Source organism: Blennius ocellaris, assembly GCF_963422515.1.
Source record: "Blennius ocellaris genome assembly, chromosome: 24".
NCBI classification, from domain to species: domain Eukaryota; kingdom Metazoa; phylum Chordata; class Actinopteri; order Blenniiformes; family Blenniidae; genus Blennius; species Blennius ocellaris.
This window is the reverse complement of record NC_137673.1, coordinates 9222906-9239168: the sequence shown is the minus strand read 5'-3', so window position 1 is coordinate 9239168 and position 16263 is coordinate 9222906. Positions and strand designations below refer to the sequence as shown.

The following is a 16263-nucleotide window of genomic DNA, read 5'->3' as shown; positions in this document are numbered from 1 at the left end:
TTGTCCAGAAGTTGCTGTTTGCCTCCAAAGTGGTTCAAGTTGCTTTAGTATTATTGATTTTTTTTTTCTCCAAAACTGCAGTTTTGTAATGTAGTTTCTGAAAACTGTCGTCTTAACCCACAATAGTAGACAAGAAAATGATCAAAGTCTTATATTTGTAATATTTGATCTAATCAAGCAGAACAGTAGTCCTGTCAACCAAGGGATGATAAACAGAACATTTATATTTCTCTGGTTTAATGGACTTCATCTGAACAATTCAATAGGTTTTGTTTTTGTAACATCACTGGAGCCATTCCTGATCCAAGTTATTAGACTCAGTCAATCCCATGCAGAAAATACACACGTTCGATTTGGTCAAAATGCATTGCGGTAAGGAATCTTCCATCTGGTCAGAGGTTCGCCGTCCCCTCACCTCCAGACTGTGACGTCACGCTGCGCCACGCAGAAAAAGAGGTCAGGAGGTTTTTGCGGGTGCGCACCTGCGCCTTCACTTTGAGGACACGGGTCCAAAAGGACAGAGGGAGAGCGCGCGCGCGCGCCAGCCAGCCAGCCAGCCCCGGACTGTCGGTCGGTCTCGTGGCTCGGTGTTTGTCTGTCCTCTTTGGCTGACAATAAACAGATGAAGGCGGCCGCGGGGCCTGTGCCACCCCGATGGGAGGAGAGGAGCGGAGCGGCGCGGCGCAGAGAGGGCAGGTCCAGCAGGGCGCGGTCTCTCCTCTTCTCTCGCGGCACCTCATCTGTACTGGTTAGCAGGATCTCTTCCATTTCCATTTCTGCCAACAGTCCTGCACCACAGGGACGCATTGAGAGTCAAAGCCGAGAGGCCGAAACCGCTGCGGGGACACCCTCTGACCGCCGTGCCCGACAGGCGCAGCCAGCCTACGCAACCAGCAAGCGCGGCTCGAGCCCGTCCGTCTGAAGCCCGTCTCCTCACAGCTCCGACCCAGGAGAAGGCGGCTTTGAACCTGCCTGCCAAGATAAACTCACCTCGCCCCTATTTATGCCCCTGCCTCCGCGTGCACCCGGGTACAGGAGCGTCAGCCGCGCGCCGGGCAGGTTCACTCGTCTCCAGCGGCGCACTGGCCACTTTTACGCGCCGGGAATGGCGACTTTTGGGGACTCTGGGCTGAGTCCTGCTCCGTCACCTCCACTCTAAGATTACTACGAAGAAGAAAAAAAAAAAAAAAAAAAGTTGAAGAGAAATCCAGTGGCATCTGGCCCTCCCGTCGCGGGGCGGAATGCTGCTCCCGACGCTGGTGACGTGCCTCGCCGCGTGCGCCTTCCTCCTGTCGCCGGCCAGCGAGGGCTGCGGGCCGGGCCGCGGCTACGGCAAGAGGAGGTCCCCGCGGAAGCTGGCCCCCCTCGCCTACAAGCAGTTCAGTCCCAACGTGGCCGAGAAGACGCTGGGCGCCAGCGGGAGGTACGAAGGGAAAATAACGCGGAGCTCCGAGCGCTTCAAGGAGCTCACCCCCAACTACAACCCCGACATCATCTTCAAGGATGAGGAGAACACAGGTGCAGACCGCATGATGACGCAGGTAACCCGGAGCGCGCGATCCTCCTCACGACAACAATATACGCTGCACTTTGCCCCGTCTTTAAAACACGTGGAGGCTGTTATCTTTATTCTCTCCTTGTCCTCGTCTGCACAATTAAGGGAGAAACATATCTATATTTAATGTTTATTTTGAAATCAAGACATTAATTCCTCAACCTGTCAGTGAGTTCACCGGGAGTTTGTCTCCATTGTGCGGAAATAATCGAAACCTTTCCTTTACAGTTGCCAGTCCTCAAACACCCGATTTACAAAAATGTTTTTTTGTTGTTGCAACAAGTCATTCTTTGAAACGGTGTGTTGACACGCGGAGCCTGAATGGTGGAGGTGATGTGTTCGAACCAGAGCTCTTCAATGCGGTTCGAAAGCAGGGTGACACCCCCCCCCCTCCTCCTCACCCCCCCCCCCCCCCCCCCCCCCCCCCCCCCCGAGTCTAAAAATGTACGGAAAAGCGGTCGCTCCTAATTAAAACACTATGTCCTCTGTTTTACATCATGTTTTTTGGTGGAAAAAACAGCCCTTTAAAAAAAAAGAGGTCTTATTTGGTCAGAGCTCGGGTCAAGCGTGTGCTGATGTTTACCGTTTTTGTTGTTTTGTTTGTTTTTTTTTCGTTTTTAGCCCCGCACTGGTCAGACTTAACAGTCGCCTTTTTGGACTGTCAACATTTTTTTTACGACACCGTCATTGATGTGGCCCCCGGGGTGGAATTTATTTGACTCCCAATTTCCCCGGGAATAAAAGTATTTATATCTCGGCTCCTCGCGACCGCGGGCTTCCTCCCGAGTGGGAGTCCACAGCGGGGACCCACGTGGGGGGAATGAAAGGGCGCGCGCGTGCGTGCGCTCCCACAGTCTGGAGCTGTCACCTTCGCCGCCGCGCGCGCGAACCGCAAGAAACATCCAGCACAGGCGCGATGCGAGTCACTCTCGGAGTTGTGGCGCATATAATCGGCTGGATCGTGCAAGAAGCGCGTGCGTAATTGTGTTAGTTTTCTATGAAAATGCTTTGGATGGATTTAAATCTTTTATATATATATATATATATATCAATGAGCTTTCATGGGAAACGTGTTCACTCATGATCCCAAACTTGAGGTAACTCTCCAAGAAGGATTTTTTTTTTTTTTTTTTGCAGCGCGCGCGCACCCCGAGCGGCGGCGGCGGCGCAGACCTGCGCACAATTTATGGGCTCCAAGCCGCAGGAGACAGCCTCCTGTTTGTCTTTTACTATTCCGTGTTACTTTTTTGTTTGTTTTCGCAGCGCACGTGGACAAAAATAGCCCACTTCACTTGTGTAGAAGCCTTAATTATACGGATTTTTCTTTTTCTTTTTTCTCTCTCAAGTTTTTTTTTTATGCGCTTTTTTTTTTTTTTTTTCCTGGGCGCTCCTGCTGCATACCGACCCGACTGTTCAGGGGCACAAGGTTGTTAATTTCCAACATGCAATGTCTTTTAAAAATCTTAATCAACAAAGCGTTTTGTTTAGTTTATTCAACGTGCGTAAAAGTGCCGCTTGAACAATGAAGATGCACATTCCTTGATTATGTCGCCTTCGATGATGAAAATTGGACTTTTGGATGCCCCCCATCTGAGGGACACCTTTTGCAGCCCATAGGCGCATGTTGTCAGGTCCAAATGTTTGTGCAGCCAGCGGTTTTTTGTTTTTTTTAGCGCTCCTACAGAAACCCCCCCCCCTCCCCCCAAAAAAAAAAACCCCGTCGATCTGCACACCTTGAAAGGAAAACCAACAAAATCTATCGTCTGATTTATGAAGTCCAGCGCGTTGCCGTTGACCGCAGAGAGAAAAACATTAGACGGTTAAAAATCCACACTGAACACTGTGAAAAGGCATCTGTGGCCACTGAGCCCGCGAGCTATTCTTATCACAGGCCAACATGGAAAAAGGACATTTATAGGGTTTAATCCCAGTTTGCTGGCCTTAATAGAACCGAGATTCATGCATCACTGAGAAAGGCTTTCAGAGGACTGGTGGTGGTGGCTGGAGAGGGAGGGGGGGGGGGTGACAAGACGCCCTGCAGAGTTGATTTAATAAGACTGTGCGTCTCATTTTGATTTATTTCATTAGATCTGCCACTCAAGTGAAATAAAACCGGAGAGAATCTGGTAAAAAAAAAGGTTTCATACTAGCCCGAGACGTTTTTGAAGGGTTGACCTTCAAGACGGGCTCGTTTTTTTTTTTTTTGAAAACGTGTCAAATTCTGAGCCGAGATAAACTCATTTTTACTCTTGAGCTTGTGTTTTTTTTTTTTTGTAGGGATTTCTGACTTTCCCTCTTTGTTTCATGGCCCGGTTCTCCCGTTCCTGTTCTCCCGACACTCTCGGGTCAGACAAACGGGTCCGACCGGAGGATTTATTTGCGCGGGAGGGGAGGATAGAACCAATCCCTCAATAGGCCCTCTCACCTTGTGTTTGCTCACCCTGACCAGGCTCCGGGTTTAGAGGGACGCTGAGGACCTCTTAGTCCCCCCCCCCCCCCCCACCACAGACGGCAAACACCGGCGACAGCTGGCTGGAGCCACAGACAAGGGGAGGGGGGTGGTTGGAGTGCATGTGGGGGTAACGGAAGGGGTAGAAAGGGCCTTTGTCGGGGGAGTCCAGACCCTCTCTGAGCCGCCCGTCTCTTCTGCCGCAGCGCTGCAAGGACAAGCTGAACTCTCTGGCCATCTCGGTGATGAACCTCTGGCCCGGCGTCCGCCTGCGGGTCACCGAGGGCTGGGACGAGGACGGCCACCACTCGGAGGAGTCGCTGCACTACGAGGGCCGTGCGGTGGACATCACTACGTCGGACCGCGACCGCAACAAGTACGCCATGCTGGCGCGGCTGGCGGTGGAGGCCGGCTTCGACTGGGTCTACTACGAGTCCAAGGCCCACATCCACTGCAGCGTCAAGTCAGGTGAGCGTCTTGTCCCTTCCTCTGTCTGTCCCTCTGTCTCTCTCTGTCTCTCTTGCTCAGAAGATCAGACATCTGAAAGTCAGAATTTGAACTTGGCGGTTCAGAATCCCGGAGCATTTTAGTAGACCGAACAAAATAACAACGATACGGGCCTTTTTTTGGGGGGGGGTTGAAAAAGACTTTGCTTCCTGCGAGTTCTCCCACTTCACGTTACACCTTTTTTCATTCTTTTATGGGGGGCACTATGTTCTACACTTTGGCGGAGGCTGCAGACAGAGTTATTCCTCCTCCCGATTTCCGAGTTGGGAGACAGTCGCACGGCGGATTAGTGAAAATCGGGGGGGTAAAATGTGCTCGCCGCACGAAAAGTCACACCGGCGTGTCTCCCAGAAGTGCCGAAAGTGGCGCCCGGCCGTTAAAATGCGGCCCCCCGATCACGAAAGAGACACTCGACACTCCCCGACACTTTTGACACTGAGTGGTAACTGAGATTCTCTCTCTCTCCCTCTTCTTTCCTGCTTCACCTCTCTCTTCCCTTCCTCCTCCTCCTCTTTTCTTCCCTCCCAGATCGGGTTGCGAGGGCCCAGTCCTTGACTTGATCAGAAGGGCAACCAATCAAGTTGGTATTTCATTCATGTTTTTGATTTCTTTTCTCCTTTTTTAAACATTTCTTTCCCCCTCTTTAAATTCCCACAAACACAAACTTTGATAAAAAGCGAAGTTGCAGCATCTCGCCACTAGGGGGCAGAAGATCTCACTCTCTCTCCACTTGTTGAAGGGAAGAAGATGTAATCACACATTTAGTTTTATGTCGTTTTTTTTCTTCAAATTTATATATAATAAATAAACGTAACATTTCTTGCATTGACTAATATGAGCCGAAGCATCATTTGCGAAGTTTTGTCTCCTTTTCACAAGAAATTAGATGAAATTCCAAGACGATTCAGTGAAAATAGCTAAATAAATTTTTATCGTAAAGTGAATTTTGGAAACAATCATGTCAATGTTTTGTTTTAAAAATGTGACGCATTACAAACAATATGGGTAAAGTTGCTTTTCAGCAGCTTGTCTATTTATTTGTTTTATATACTTAGTTGCTTATAATTGAAAATGGAAGCGGCTCGAACCTCAAAGACCAAAAGCAAAGTTATTCCTCGCCGATAAATTCTAAAAGCCTTCCCACCTGAAAGTCACGTTGACGCCGCCGCTTTTGTCCGACGATTAACCTTTTCCCCCGCTCTCCTCCTTCCTCCTCCGGGCGACTTTTATCTTATCGCCTTGGCTTTCCTACCTTCCCCAAATATTGATCCTCCGATAGACTTGAGGCCGTCTTCAAGTGCCACTTTCAAAGTGCCTCAACTCATTGTGAGCGACACAATCCCACCTGGACGCACATGTGGAAACACACTGTTTTATTATTTTTTTCCGCAAACAGGAGCTGGGTTATTCTTTTTTTTTTTTTTTTTTTTAAGTCTGCAGAAAGAAAACAGTCAATGTTTAGCGACAGGGAGGCGGAGACGTTCATTGTGTTTGTACAAAAAGCCTGAAAATTTGAAGTATGTTTGAGTTTGTAAATGTAAAAATCTGAGGTAATAAGTGGATAAGTGAAATTATTACACTTTTATTCAGTCAAGATGTGGGAACTGTGACTTTAAAATCATAATTTATATGTAATCATGCAAGGAGATTGTGTACACTTTATATCATGTGGAGAAATCAAGATAAATCAAAGTAGTCAAAAATAATGAGAATTTAAGTCGAAGTTGTCATAAGATACGATTTGTTTTTTTACCAAACGAAATTAAAAACTTAAACCACAACTTTTATTTAAAGTCCATAATGATAGTTTTTTCCCCTCAATAGTTTGAGAACCACGGGCTAAATGATGACATGTCAAGAGAAAGCGGGATATTTTGGATCCGTCTATATTCTATATTTTTGGTTCGTCAAACTGGTGCTTTTCCACTCGTACCTTATACTCGGAACAACTCCGCTCGCCTTTGATGCTTTCCCAAATTTCGCACAGAAATAAACCCTGCGCACGAACAAGGAGGTGCGGACGGCTCTTTTTGTCTGGCGGCGACCAGAGAATCCGTCGGAAGACGGTGTTTTGGATTAACTGGTTCCCCTGTTAACTGGTGACCGGCTTCCCCTATTCACGGCAGACGTTTAAAAACGCGACCAAAATACATAGCTGAACGCCGTTTAACCGCATTTCCGTTAAATGTTAAAGTATTGTACCACTTGCGTGGTCTTACTAAAGTAAGTGTTGCTTGCGGTAAGTCACCAGTTAGCAGGGGCACCAGTGAAACTGAAACACCAGGCAGTAAAGGTGATAATTTGAGGTGAGATCTGAAGCCAGAGATACGGATTCTATCGGGGGGGTGATTACCCGAGGAAGCTCTGGTGTCTCCGCCCACGCCGCGGCGGAACTTTACTTTATGGAAAAGGAATAAAAGTGAGGCGAGGCGAGTCGGTACGAGTGGAAACGCGCCATTGGTCTTGTGTGTGTTTACCGTCCCGCCTCTCTGTGTCCCCCAGACCATTCGGTGGCCGCCAAGTCTGGAGGCTGTTTCCCCGCTGAGGCCTTAGTCACGCTGGAGGGCGGCGGCCAGAAGGCCGTCGGCGACCTCCGACCCGGCGAGCGCGTCCTCTCCTCGTCGGGCGGCGACGGCTCCGGGCCGCTGGTGTTCAGCGAAGTCCTCACCTTCCTGGACCGGGACCGGGACACCCAGAGACTCTTCTACACCCTGCACACGGACGCCGGCGCCCGGCTCTCGCTCACCGCCGCCCACCTCCTGTTCATGTCCGAGGGGAACTGCTCGGAGGGGGCGGAGCCGGCCCGCGGCGCCCTCAGGACGGCGTACGCCGGCGACGCCCGGCCGGGACAGTGCGTGCTGGTGTCGGACGGCCGCGGGGCGGCGCGTCTGTCCCGCGTCCGCCGGATCGGCGTGGCCCGGAGGAGGGGGGCGTACGCGCCGCTGACCCGGCGGGGCACGGTGGTGGTGGACGGCGTGGTGGCGTCCTGCTACGCCGTGGTGGACCAGCACGCCCTGGCGCACTGGGCGTTCGCCCCGCTGAGGCTCTTCCACAGCTGCACCGGGACGGCCGGCGGCGGCAGCGACGGCGACGGGATCCACTGGTACTCTAAGGTTTTACACTGGCTGGGGCGGAGGCTGCTGGGCGCCGGGCGCCTCCGCCCACTGGGGGGCGCTCACATCGACAGGTGAGAGCGGGGAGAGTCGGACACCCCCGCGGAGCTGAACTTCAAAACCCCCCCAACGTCTGGAGGGGAGCTCGACGGCAAGAACAAACTGTGAAAGTTCTCCCGAAAGTGAATTTTTTTTTTTTTTTTTTTTTTTTTTAAATTCTCGTGTCGTTTTTTTTGCTCTTAAAACAGGACAAAAGGAAAAAACAAACACCCCCGACATGATTCCATCCAACTCATCACTTTCAGGTCATTTTTGAAGCTGCTGTTTTGCTTGAATGTTAAATGTTTTGTCGTATTTATACAATGGCCGTCTTGATTAATAACTCGACCCTGTGTCGGTTTTTAATTCAGGAATATTCACGAGATACATTGAGGCACTTTTACTGTATAAATAACTTAAGTAAATCATATTTACTTTTTACGAAAGGTCTCAAGAAGCTAACCATTTATTTACTCCATCAGCAGTCAGCAAAGCTTGTATTCATAGTTTGAAGGACTTTGCAAGAGAAGGTATCGCGTTTAATGTCATGTCTTGTTTTAAAACAGATTATAGAAGAAATTATAGTGTGTATTTAAGTGTTGTTTGTTTACAGAAGAATCCAGTGTTTGAGCAGAAATATTCAAAAGATTTATTTTTTAAATTAAATTATATGGAAATGAGCTGTAGTTCTTGTCAATTTTGTCCGAAATGATGGTAGAAATTGGTCCGGAAAAAAAAACCGTAAGGCTTATTATGGCAAAATAAGTCAAAATATGAAAAATTGAGATAGTGATGGAAGCGGGTCAGAAATGATGGTAAGACTATAGTAAGGCTATTAAAAGGCTTTTTGGGGGTGAAAATGACAAAGTTTGGGAGGGTGATGGAAATTGGTCCGAAAAAAAACGTAAGGCTCACGTATGGCAAAATAAGTGCAAATATGAAAAATTGAGTGGTCGTGTGGCGCCCCCTGGTGGCTGCCACCCCATTTAATAATAATTTAATGTGTTGGTTTTGTTGTCAGCACAATCAACTATTTAAAGAACAAAGTATTTAAGAGTAATATTTCATTCATTCAGATCGAGGATGTGTTATTTTAGTGTTCCCTTTATTTTTTTGAGCAGTGTATTTACACAAAATGGATGATCTGTATTCAAGTCAACACAAACAAACAAACAAACATATGTAAGTCATATATGTAATTCGTATGCCTTAAAAGGAGATGGAAGAAGAAAAACGTATTTAATCCCACATTGTCTCCAATATTCAATCTTGGGGAAGGTGTGGGATTAAATCATTTAACTTTTTTTTATTATTTTATGACTTTTCAGCCTATATTTTTTGCGCAGTTGTCTGTACTGCCGACTCCTTATATGTAAAAAAAACAAACAAAAAAACAAGGCCTCGTTATTCATTTGTAATTTAGAACGTTGTTTTTGTTCAGCGACATTCCAAGAAATCGCTCCGCGATTGGATGAGAATTACAAACGTGTACCATTCCTGACACCTTACTGGTTGGAACGGTCCGTCGCGTTGATGACGAATGGTCGAGCCAACCAATCCCCTGCATTATGCAAATGACGTAGTAAAAATGGCTACCGAGCTAAATGCTAAACCGGAGAGAATCGCCGACACACGTTGTGTTTACATCCAGGAAGGTGTCCGACTGAGAGGAAGGTGCTGGAGCAGCGGCCAAGTGGAGCTGCACGCGACCGGAACTGCGATCCAGTGAGTGAAGAGCAGCACGTGCTGACGTGACGTTAGCTGCTCGTGGTGCTAACACACACAAGTCACCTGGTCAGGCAGCAGGTTAAGATGTTTGTTTATGTGTGCAGCAATTTGTGATGATAGGAATTATTGTAGAATAGAGAGATAGATAGATAGATGTTTGTTTTTTCAATATGAGATGTTTACTATTCTCATGTTAGGCTTCAATGATTTATCTGTTTTATATATTTGCTGTAGATTGATGGTTAATTTTGCACCGATTGCTTGTCAATAGGCTCGACCTGATATTTATTCAGTAGATTGATTTATAAGTACATTGGATTGGTGCCACTTACTGTCCTGTCTGCGTTGTGTTGCTCAACTTTTTTACCAAAAGTTGAGTTGCACACAGGGTGTGGATGAAACATGGAGCAGGGGGGAGGGGGGGTCACTTCATGTCCAGGATCAAATTGAGTTAGAATCAGTGACAGATGATCCACAAGAGGAGGAAGAGCCAAAATATCAAATGATGTGTCTGCTGAGTTTAGTGACGTTTCTATAGAAGTATATAAAAAAAAAAACAGAATGGAAACTTCAAATACTTTGGTATATTGATAAATATATGATTTGAATGTGTCGGTGGCGCCGCCAGGATTCAGTTTCTCAGCACTGGCAGAGAACAATATAGCGCCAGATTTTATAGTTTAAAAAATCTGGCGGTTTTAAAAGTTTTAAAAGGTAAGAACCAGATGTAATGTAAATATAATGTAAATACTGTTCATTGTTATTGAAAATCGTGTCATGAAGAATTTACAAATCTCAAAGTAATGAAGTTTTTCTTTCACATGCAGCTTCTTGTGTTATGTGTGTAGTTAGCCAACAGGGGGCGCCACAGTGTCAGAGGCTGTTTGGGGAAACCGAGTGTTTATTGTGAAAGTGGTGTGTCCAGGTTGATGACGTCACCATGTGGTGTGACGGTGGAGCAGCAAACAACGTCCAGCCTTCCCTCCAGAGTGGAACATGTCAATGAATACTTTGATACCTTGATAAATACATGTGGAAATGTAGAATAAATCAAAAACCAATGAAAAGGTGCGTCTATGAAGACAAACTATCCCAACATATTTGAATTCTTTCCTTTATTTTGGAAGTATTGAAGGATTCATAAAACATTTCAGCCATTAGTTCTCCTTTGCAGCCTTTCAAACAAACAGAACAGCAATTGGATCAGTTTAGCGTTTGAACTTTTTCTTGTGGTTTGGTCAGTTTTTTTCTCTTTCGCCTTTTTGGTAATTGTATTTCTTTTTTCTTGGTAACCCTGGTAATACACCCCCCTGTTAGTACACTGCTAGTACACCCTGTTAGTACACTACTAATACACCCTGATAATACACTCCCCGTTAGTAAACTGCTCATACACAGCTAGTACACTCTGCTAATACACCCTGCAAATATACCCTGTTAGTACACTGCTAATGCACTGCTAATACACACTACTAACACACTGATAATTCCTCCTGCGAATACACACTACTAATATACCCTAACACCCTGGTAATACACCCTGGTAATACACTGCTAATGCACCCTGCTGATTCAGTGCCTCTGTCTCTGCAGCTGTCCTCTGTCCTGAGGATTGGAACCGGCACCCCCAGCAGCTACCACGAGGCCAAGGAGGCGGCGGTGGAGTACCAGACGGCCAAGCAGGCGGTGTTCATGGCGTTCCTCAGGGCGGGGCTGGAGGCCTGGAGGAAGAAGCCCCCGGGGCAAGAGCACTTTGCCCCTTTTCCCTGACTCAACTGACCCTAACCCATCCTGAGTGGGGATGCTACTTTTTGAAAATGGGGTCAAACTTTTTGAAAACCCTCCTTGCAAACAGAGAATAGAGCAACCTTTCTCAAGTACTCTAACTGTGCATGTGGCTGTTGTACGTAGTTGTTTTTTTTTTTATGTCCACACAAACATCCATGTAATCTCATTGTTAATGTTTATTATTATTGTTCTCTGCGCACGTACGCGTGGTTTTCTTACAAAAACAAACAAACTGGTTTTCATTAAAAACAGGATTCTGGATTCAAACTCTTCTTCACACCAACTCCTGAGATCTGTGGTAATAGTCACAAACAAATAAACACCTTTTGTTGTTTGGTTATCTCAGTTCATTACATGAAATTGGTCCGGAAAAAAAAACGTAAGTGAAAATATGAACAATTGGGAAAGTGATGGAAATGAGTCCGAAGTGATGGTAAGACTTACTTTCCAGCCCTGTGGAGGACATCGTGTGCAGAGCCACCAGGGGGCGCTGCACCCTGCTGCCTGGAGGATGGAGAGCAGAGATTCACTCTGGATTAATGGTGAGTGACATCAAGCTGAATCACCTTCATCAAGTAAAAATGATGTCAATGAGGAGCTAAGTCACATAAAATGTGTGTTCAGGACGTCCTCACAACACTGACTCTTTTATTAAACCTGGTATTTGTTAATTTTGAATATGTTTGTGTCTGTTACTGTCAAACATGATGTGATTCAGTCCTTGTAGTGGTCGTGTGGCGCCCCCTGGTGGCTGACACCCCACTTGGATTAATAATCCTGTCTGACAAACCACATTTGATAATTTAATGTGTTGGTTTTGTTGTCAGCACAATCAACTTACGTAAAGAACAAAGTATTTAATAGGAAGATTTTATTCATTCAGATCGAGGATGTGTTATTTTAGTGTTCCCTTTATTTTTTTGAGAAGTGTATTTACACAAAATAGATGATCTGTATTCAAGTCAACCCAAACAAACATACTAATTACATATATGACTTATATATGTTTGCCTTAAAAGGAGATGGAAGAAGAAAAACGTATTTAATCCCACATCGTCTCCAATATTCAATCTTGGGGAAGGTGTGGGATTAAATCATTTAACTTATTTTAATTATTTTATGACTTTTCAGCCTATATTTTTCACATAGTTATCTGTACTGCCGACTCTTTATATGTAAAAAAAAAACCAAACACAAAACAAGGCCTCGTTATTCATTTGTAATTTAGAACGTTGTTTTTGTTCAGCGACATTCCAAGAAATCGCTCCGCGATTGGATGAGAATTACAAACGTGTACCATTCTGACACCTTATTGGTTGGAGCGGTCCGTCGCGTTGATGACGAATGGTCGAGCCAACCAATCCCGTGCATTATGCAAATGACGTAGTAAAAATGGCTACCGAGCTAAATGCTAAACCGGAGAGAATCGCCGACACACGTTGTGTTTACATCCAGGAAGGTGTCCGACTGAGAGGAAGGTGCTGGAGCAGCGGGCAAGTGGAGCTGCACGCGACCGGAACTGCGATCCAGTGAGTGAAGAGCAGCACGTGCTTGACGTGACGTTAGCTGCTAGTGGTGCTAACAAGCACAAGTCACCTGGTCAGGCAGCAGGTTAAACATGTTTGTTTATGTGCGCAGCAATTTGTGATGATAGGAATTATTGTAGAATGAATGAATGAATGGTTTATTTCGGTTACAGTTTCAGTAGAAGTGCAGTTGATGAATGTTTGTGCAGTTCATGGTACAAGTTCACACACCTGTGATTTTTCACTGTTTCCACAATATACTTGTAACCGAAATGGGTATTAGGCTGAAGCCAAGGCTTATTTTAGCCTCTCCCTTAAAAACCCGTGTGGTTACCCCAGACACCAGTGATGCAAAAAATATAATCACATTTTAAAAAAGCAACTGGAGAAAGAAACAAAAAATAATGATAATAATAAACATAGCAGTCGTAATACGGGAGAAAAAATGAATATAACAGAAGTAATACATGAGAAAAAACCCAACCAAACAAAAAGAAGTAACAGAAATTATTGTTCATTGTAACCATTAATTATTTTTCTTTTTACTGTTTTTTTGAAGCAGAACAGTGATTTGCACAGTTTTAAGTTGTCACTGAGACGTTCCATGAACCTGCTCCCAGAATAGAAACACATCTGTATTTCACGTTGGTTCTCACACCACCTTTTTCAAATATACACAGTCCTCTGAAGTTGTAGTTGTTTTCTCTTAATGTAAAAAAAAAATGTGAATAGCTGTGGGAAGACTTTTATTCTTTATTCGAAATAGTATTTCTAATGTTTTTAAATATACTATATCTTTAAATTTTAATGTGCAAGAGGCTATAAATAGTTTATTAGTATTTTCTCTATAGGAAGTTGTATTTATTATTCTAATAATTCTTTTCTGGAGTTTAATGATAGGGTCTATATGTGTTACCTCAACACAGTATGTCATATATGGCATAATAAGTGAGAAATACAATATTCGCAAACATTTCTTATTCATAAAGTCACTTGTTTTATAAATAATACCAATAGTTGTAGATAATTAATTTTTCATATATTCAATGTGTGGCTTCCAACTAAGTTTATCATCGAGCATGACCCCCAGGAATTTGGTCTCATGTACTTTTTCAATTTGTACTCCGTTTAGAATTAATTGAATGATGCAGTTGGTCCGAGTCCCACCAAATACCATACATTTTGTTTTATTTTCATTTCACTTATTAAATATCAAATGATGTGTCTGCAGAGTTTAGTAACGTTTCTATAGAAATATAGAAAAAAAACAAAACAGAATGGAAACTTGAAATACTTTGATATTTTGATAAAAGTTTTTAAAGGTAAGAACCAGATGTAATGTAAATATAATGTAAATACTGTTCATTGTTTAGAAAAATGTGTCATGAAGAATTTACAAATGTGAAAGTAGATTATTGACTAAATTAAGTTTTTCTTTCACATGCAGCTTCTTGTGTTTGTAGTGAGCCACCAGGGGGCGCCAGAGTGTCAGAGGCTGTTTGTGGAAACCGAGTGTTTATTGTGAAAGTGTTGTGTGTCCAGGTTGATGACGTCACCATGTGGTGTGACGGTGGAGCAGCAAACAACGTCCAGCCTTCCCTCCAGAGTGGAACATGTCAATGAATACTTTGATACCTTGATAAATACATGTGGAAATGTAGAATAAATCAAAAACCAATGAAAAGGTGCGTCGATGAAGACAAACTATCCCAACATATTTGAATTCTTTCCTTTATTTTGGAAGTATTGAAGGATTCATAAAACATTTCAGCCATTAGTTCTCCTTTGCAGCCTTTAAAAGAAACTTTTTGTTGTGGTTTGGTCAGTTTTTTTCTCTTTCGCCTTTTTGGTAATTGTATTTCTTTTTTCTTCGCAGCTGCTGTGACAGAGGAGAATCTGTGGTTTCAGTTTGAAAAGGTAAGAACTGAATGTATTGGAAATAGTGTTGACTGTCATTGAAAATCACAGAGGAGCTCACAGATGTCTTCACGGACATCTTCAACAGGAGACTCAACTCCCTCCCTGCTCTGCCCCCCCCCCCCTCCCCACAAATGGACATTCTCTACCTCAAAAGAGACATTGTGTACATGCCACTTTACTGTTTATATGATTATATGGTGTATATATTTTTAAATTGTTACTTTTTTAATATATTGTTACATGCCTTTTGCACTGTGGGTCTGAGACGACTGAAATTTCATCTGTGCTGACTTTGACTTTGAAAGACTTTATTTTGTTGTTAAGAATGTAAAAGTCTGATGAATTGGCTAAATTCATGTCGTTTTTCTTTTTCCTGCAGCTTCTTGTGTTGTTATGTTTGTAAGGAGCCAGCAGGTGGCGCCACAGAAGATGTGTTTCTGAAAGTGTTGTTTGTGTGTCCAGGTTCCTGAGTGGCGCCACCATGTGGTGTGATGGAGCAGCAAACAACGTCCAGCCTTGTGTCTTGACTCCTCCCACTGTTCCACTTCCCTCCAGAGGGCGAGTGGAACAGTGGGAGGAGTGTCGACAGAAGACTGCAGTTCATGACCACGCCCACTGAAGAGCTGCGCTTTTTATGGGTTAACTTAATAAAGAAATGTCATAACTTTGTCCTCCATAACCCTCTGTCCACCCCGGGCTCTACCACACCCACCCAAGTGTTTTGCCAGCCCTTCCCCCTACATCTCTCCTCCCTACCCCTGCCCAGAAGACTTCACCCTCCCCCCCCCAACCTGACCTCAGCCTGTAGTCTGAACCCCTCAAGTGAAGTGAAGTGGGGAGGATTTGAACCAGCATCAGTCTGCAGCACCAAACTGTGTGTGACAGACTGAACCACTGAGCCACCATGTGTTCTGCTTCTCCTCATGCTTCTCCAGCTTCTGTGTCCAGTTCCTGTTGTTTTGCCTTGTTGCCTTTGTTGTTGACGACTGGAAGGACAAATGGAACCCGAGCAGAATATCCAGTGTGACTGGTTAGCTCAGTGAGGAGGACCAGTGCCTTGCACCTGAGAGACGTTGGTTCAAGTCCTAACCCTCACACAACTCCAAGCAGAGATACAACTTCCTGCAACTTCCAACAACGCTTATGCTACTTTCACTGACAACTACGTACTTTTAAGACAGTTGGAAAATACTTTACTTACTTACTTACTTACTTACTTACTTACTTACTTACTTACTTACTTACTTACTTACTTACTTACTTACTTACTTACTTACTTACTTACTTACTTACTTACTTACTTACTTACTTACTTACTTACTTACTTACTTACTTACTTACTTACTTACTTACTTACTTACTTACTTACTTACTTACTTACTTACTTACTTACTTACTTACTTACTTACTTACTTACTTACTTACTTACTTACTTACTTACTTACTTACTTACTTACTTACTTACTTACTTACTTACTTACTTACTTACTTACTTACTTACTTACTTACTTACTTACTTACTTACTTACTTACTTACTTACTTACTTACTTACTTACTTACTTACTTACTTACTTACTTACTTACTTACTTACTTACTTACTTACTTACTTACTTACTTACTTACTTACTTACTTACT

General features: G+C 44.3%; 2 protein-coding genes across 2 annotated transcripts in view; both read left to right on the top strand.

Moving 5' to 3' along the window:
- The first annotated feature begins 558 nt into the window (after nucleotides 1–558).
- On the top strand, nucleotides 559–8288 carry LOC308147462 (indian hedgehog B protein-like). Its single transcript, XM_080519601.1, has 3 exons — nucleotides 559–1541; nucleotides 4211–4472; nucleotides 7014–8288. Exons 1-3 carry the CDS (start codon nucleotides 1242–1244, stop codon nucleotides 7700–7702), a joined length of 1251 nt encoding a protein of 416 aa, XP_080375727.1. The 5' UTR covers nucleotides 559–1241; the 3' UTR covers nucleotides 7703–8288.
- A 2660-nt stretch (nucleotides 8289–10948) lies between these two features.
- LOC308147526 (indian hedgehog B protein-like) overlaps nucleotides 10949–16263 on the top strand; it is a gene marked incomplete at its 5' end in the record, with an annotated part of 8133 nt that continues 2818 nt past the window's right edge. The window contains 2 exons of the mRNA XM_080519739.1: nucleotides 10949–11133; nucleotides 11631–11721. Coding sequence (XP_080375865.1) covers nucleotides 10949–11133; nucleotides 11631–11721 — 276 coding nt within the window. The remainder of the gene's footprint in view (nucleotides 11134–11630; nucleotides 11722–16263) is intronic.

Excerpts from the sequence above, each read along its gene's own strand:
- LOC308147462 (XM_080519601.1), top strand. The coding sequence starts at position 1,242 with ATGCTGCTCCCGACGCTGGTGACGTGCCTCGCCGCGTGCGCCTTCCTC. Across the intron at positions 1,542-4,210 it reads CAGACCGCATGATGACGCAG|CGCTGCAAGGACAAGCTGAA; the intron begins GTAACCCGGAGC and ends CTTCTGCCGCAG. Across the intron at positions 4,473-7,013 it reads CCACTGCAGCGTCAAGTCAG|ACCATTCGGTGGCCGCCAAG; the intron begins GTGAGCGTCTTG and ends TGTGTCCCCCAG.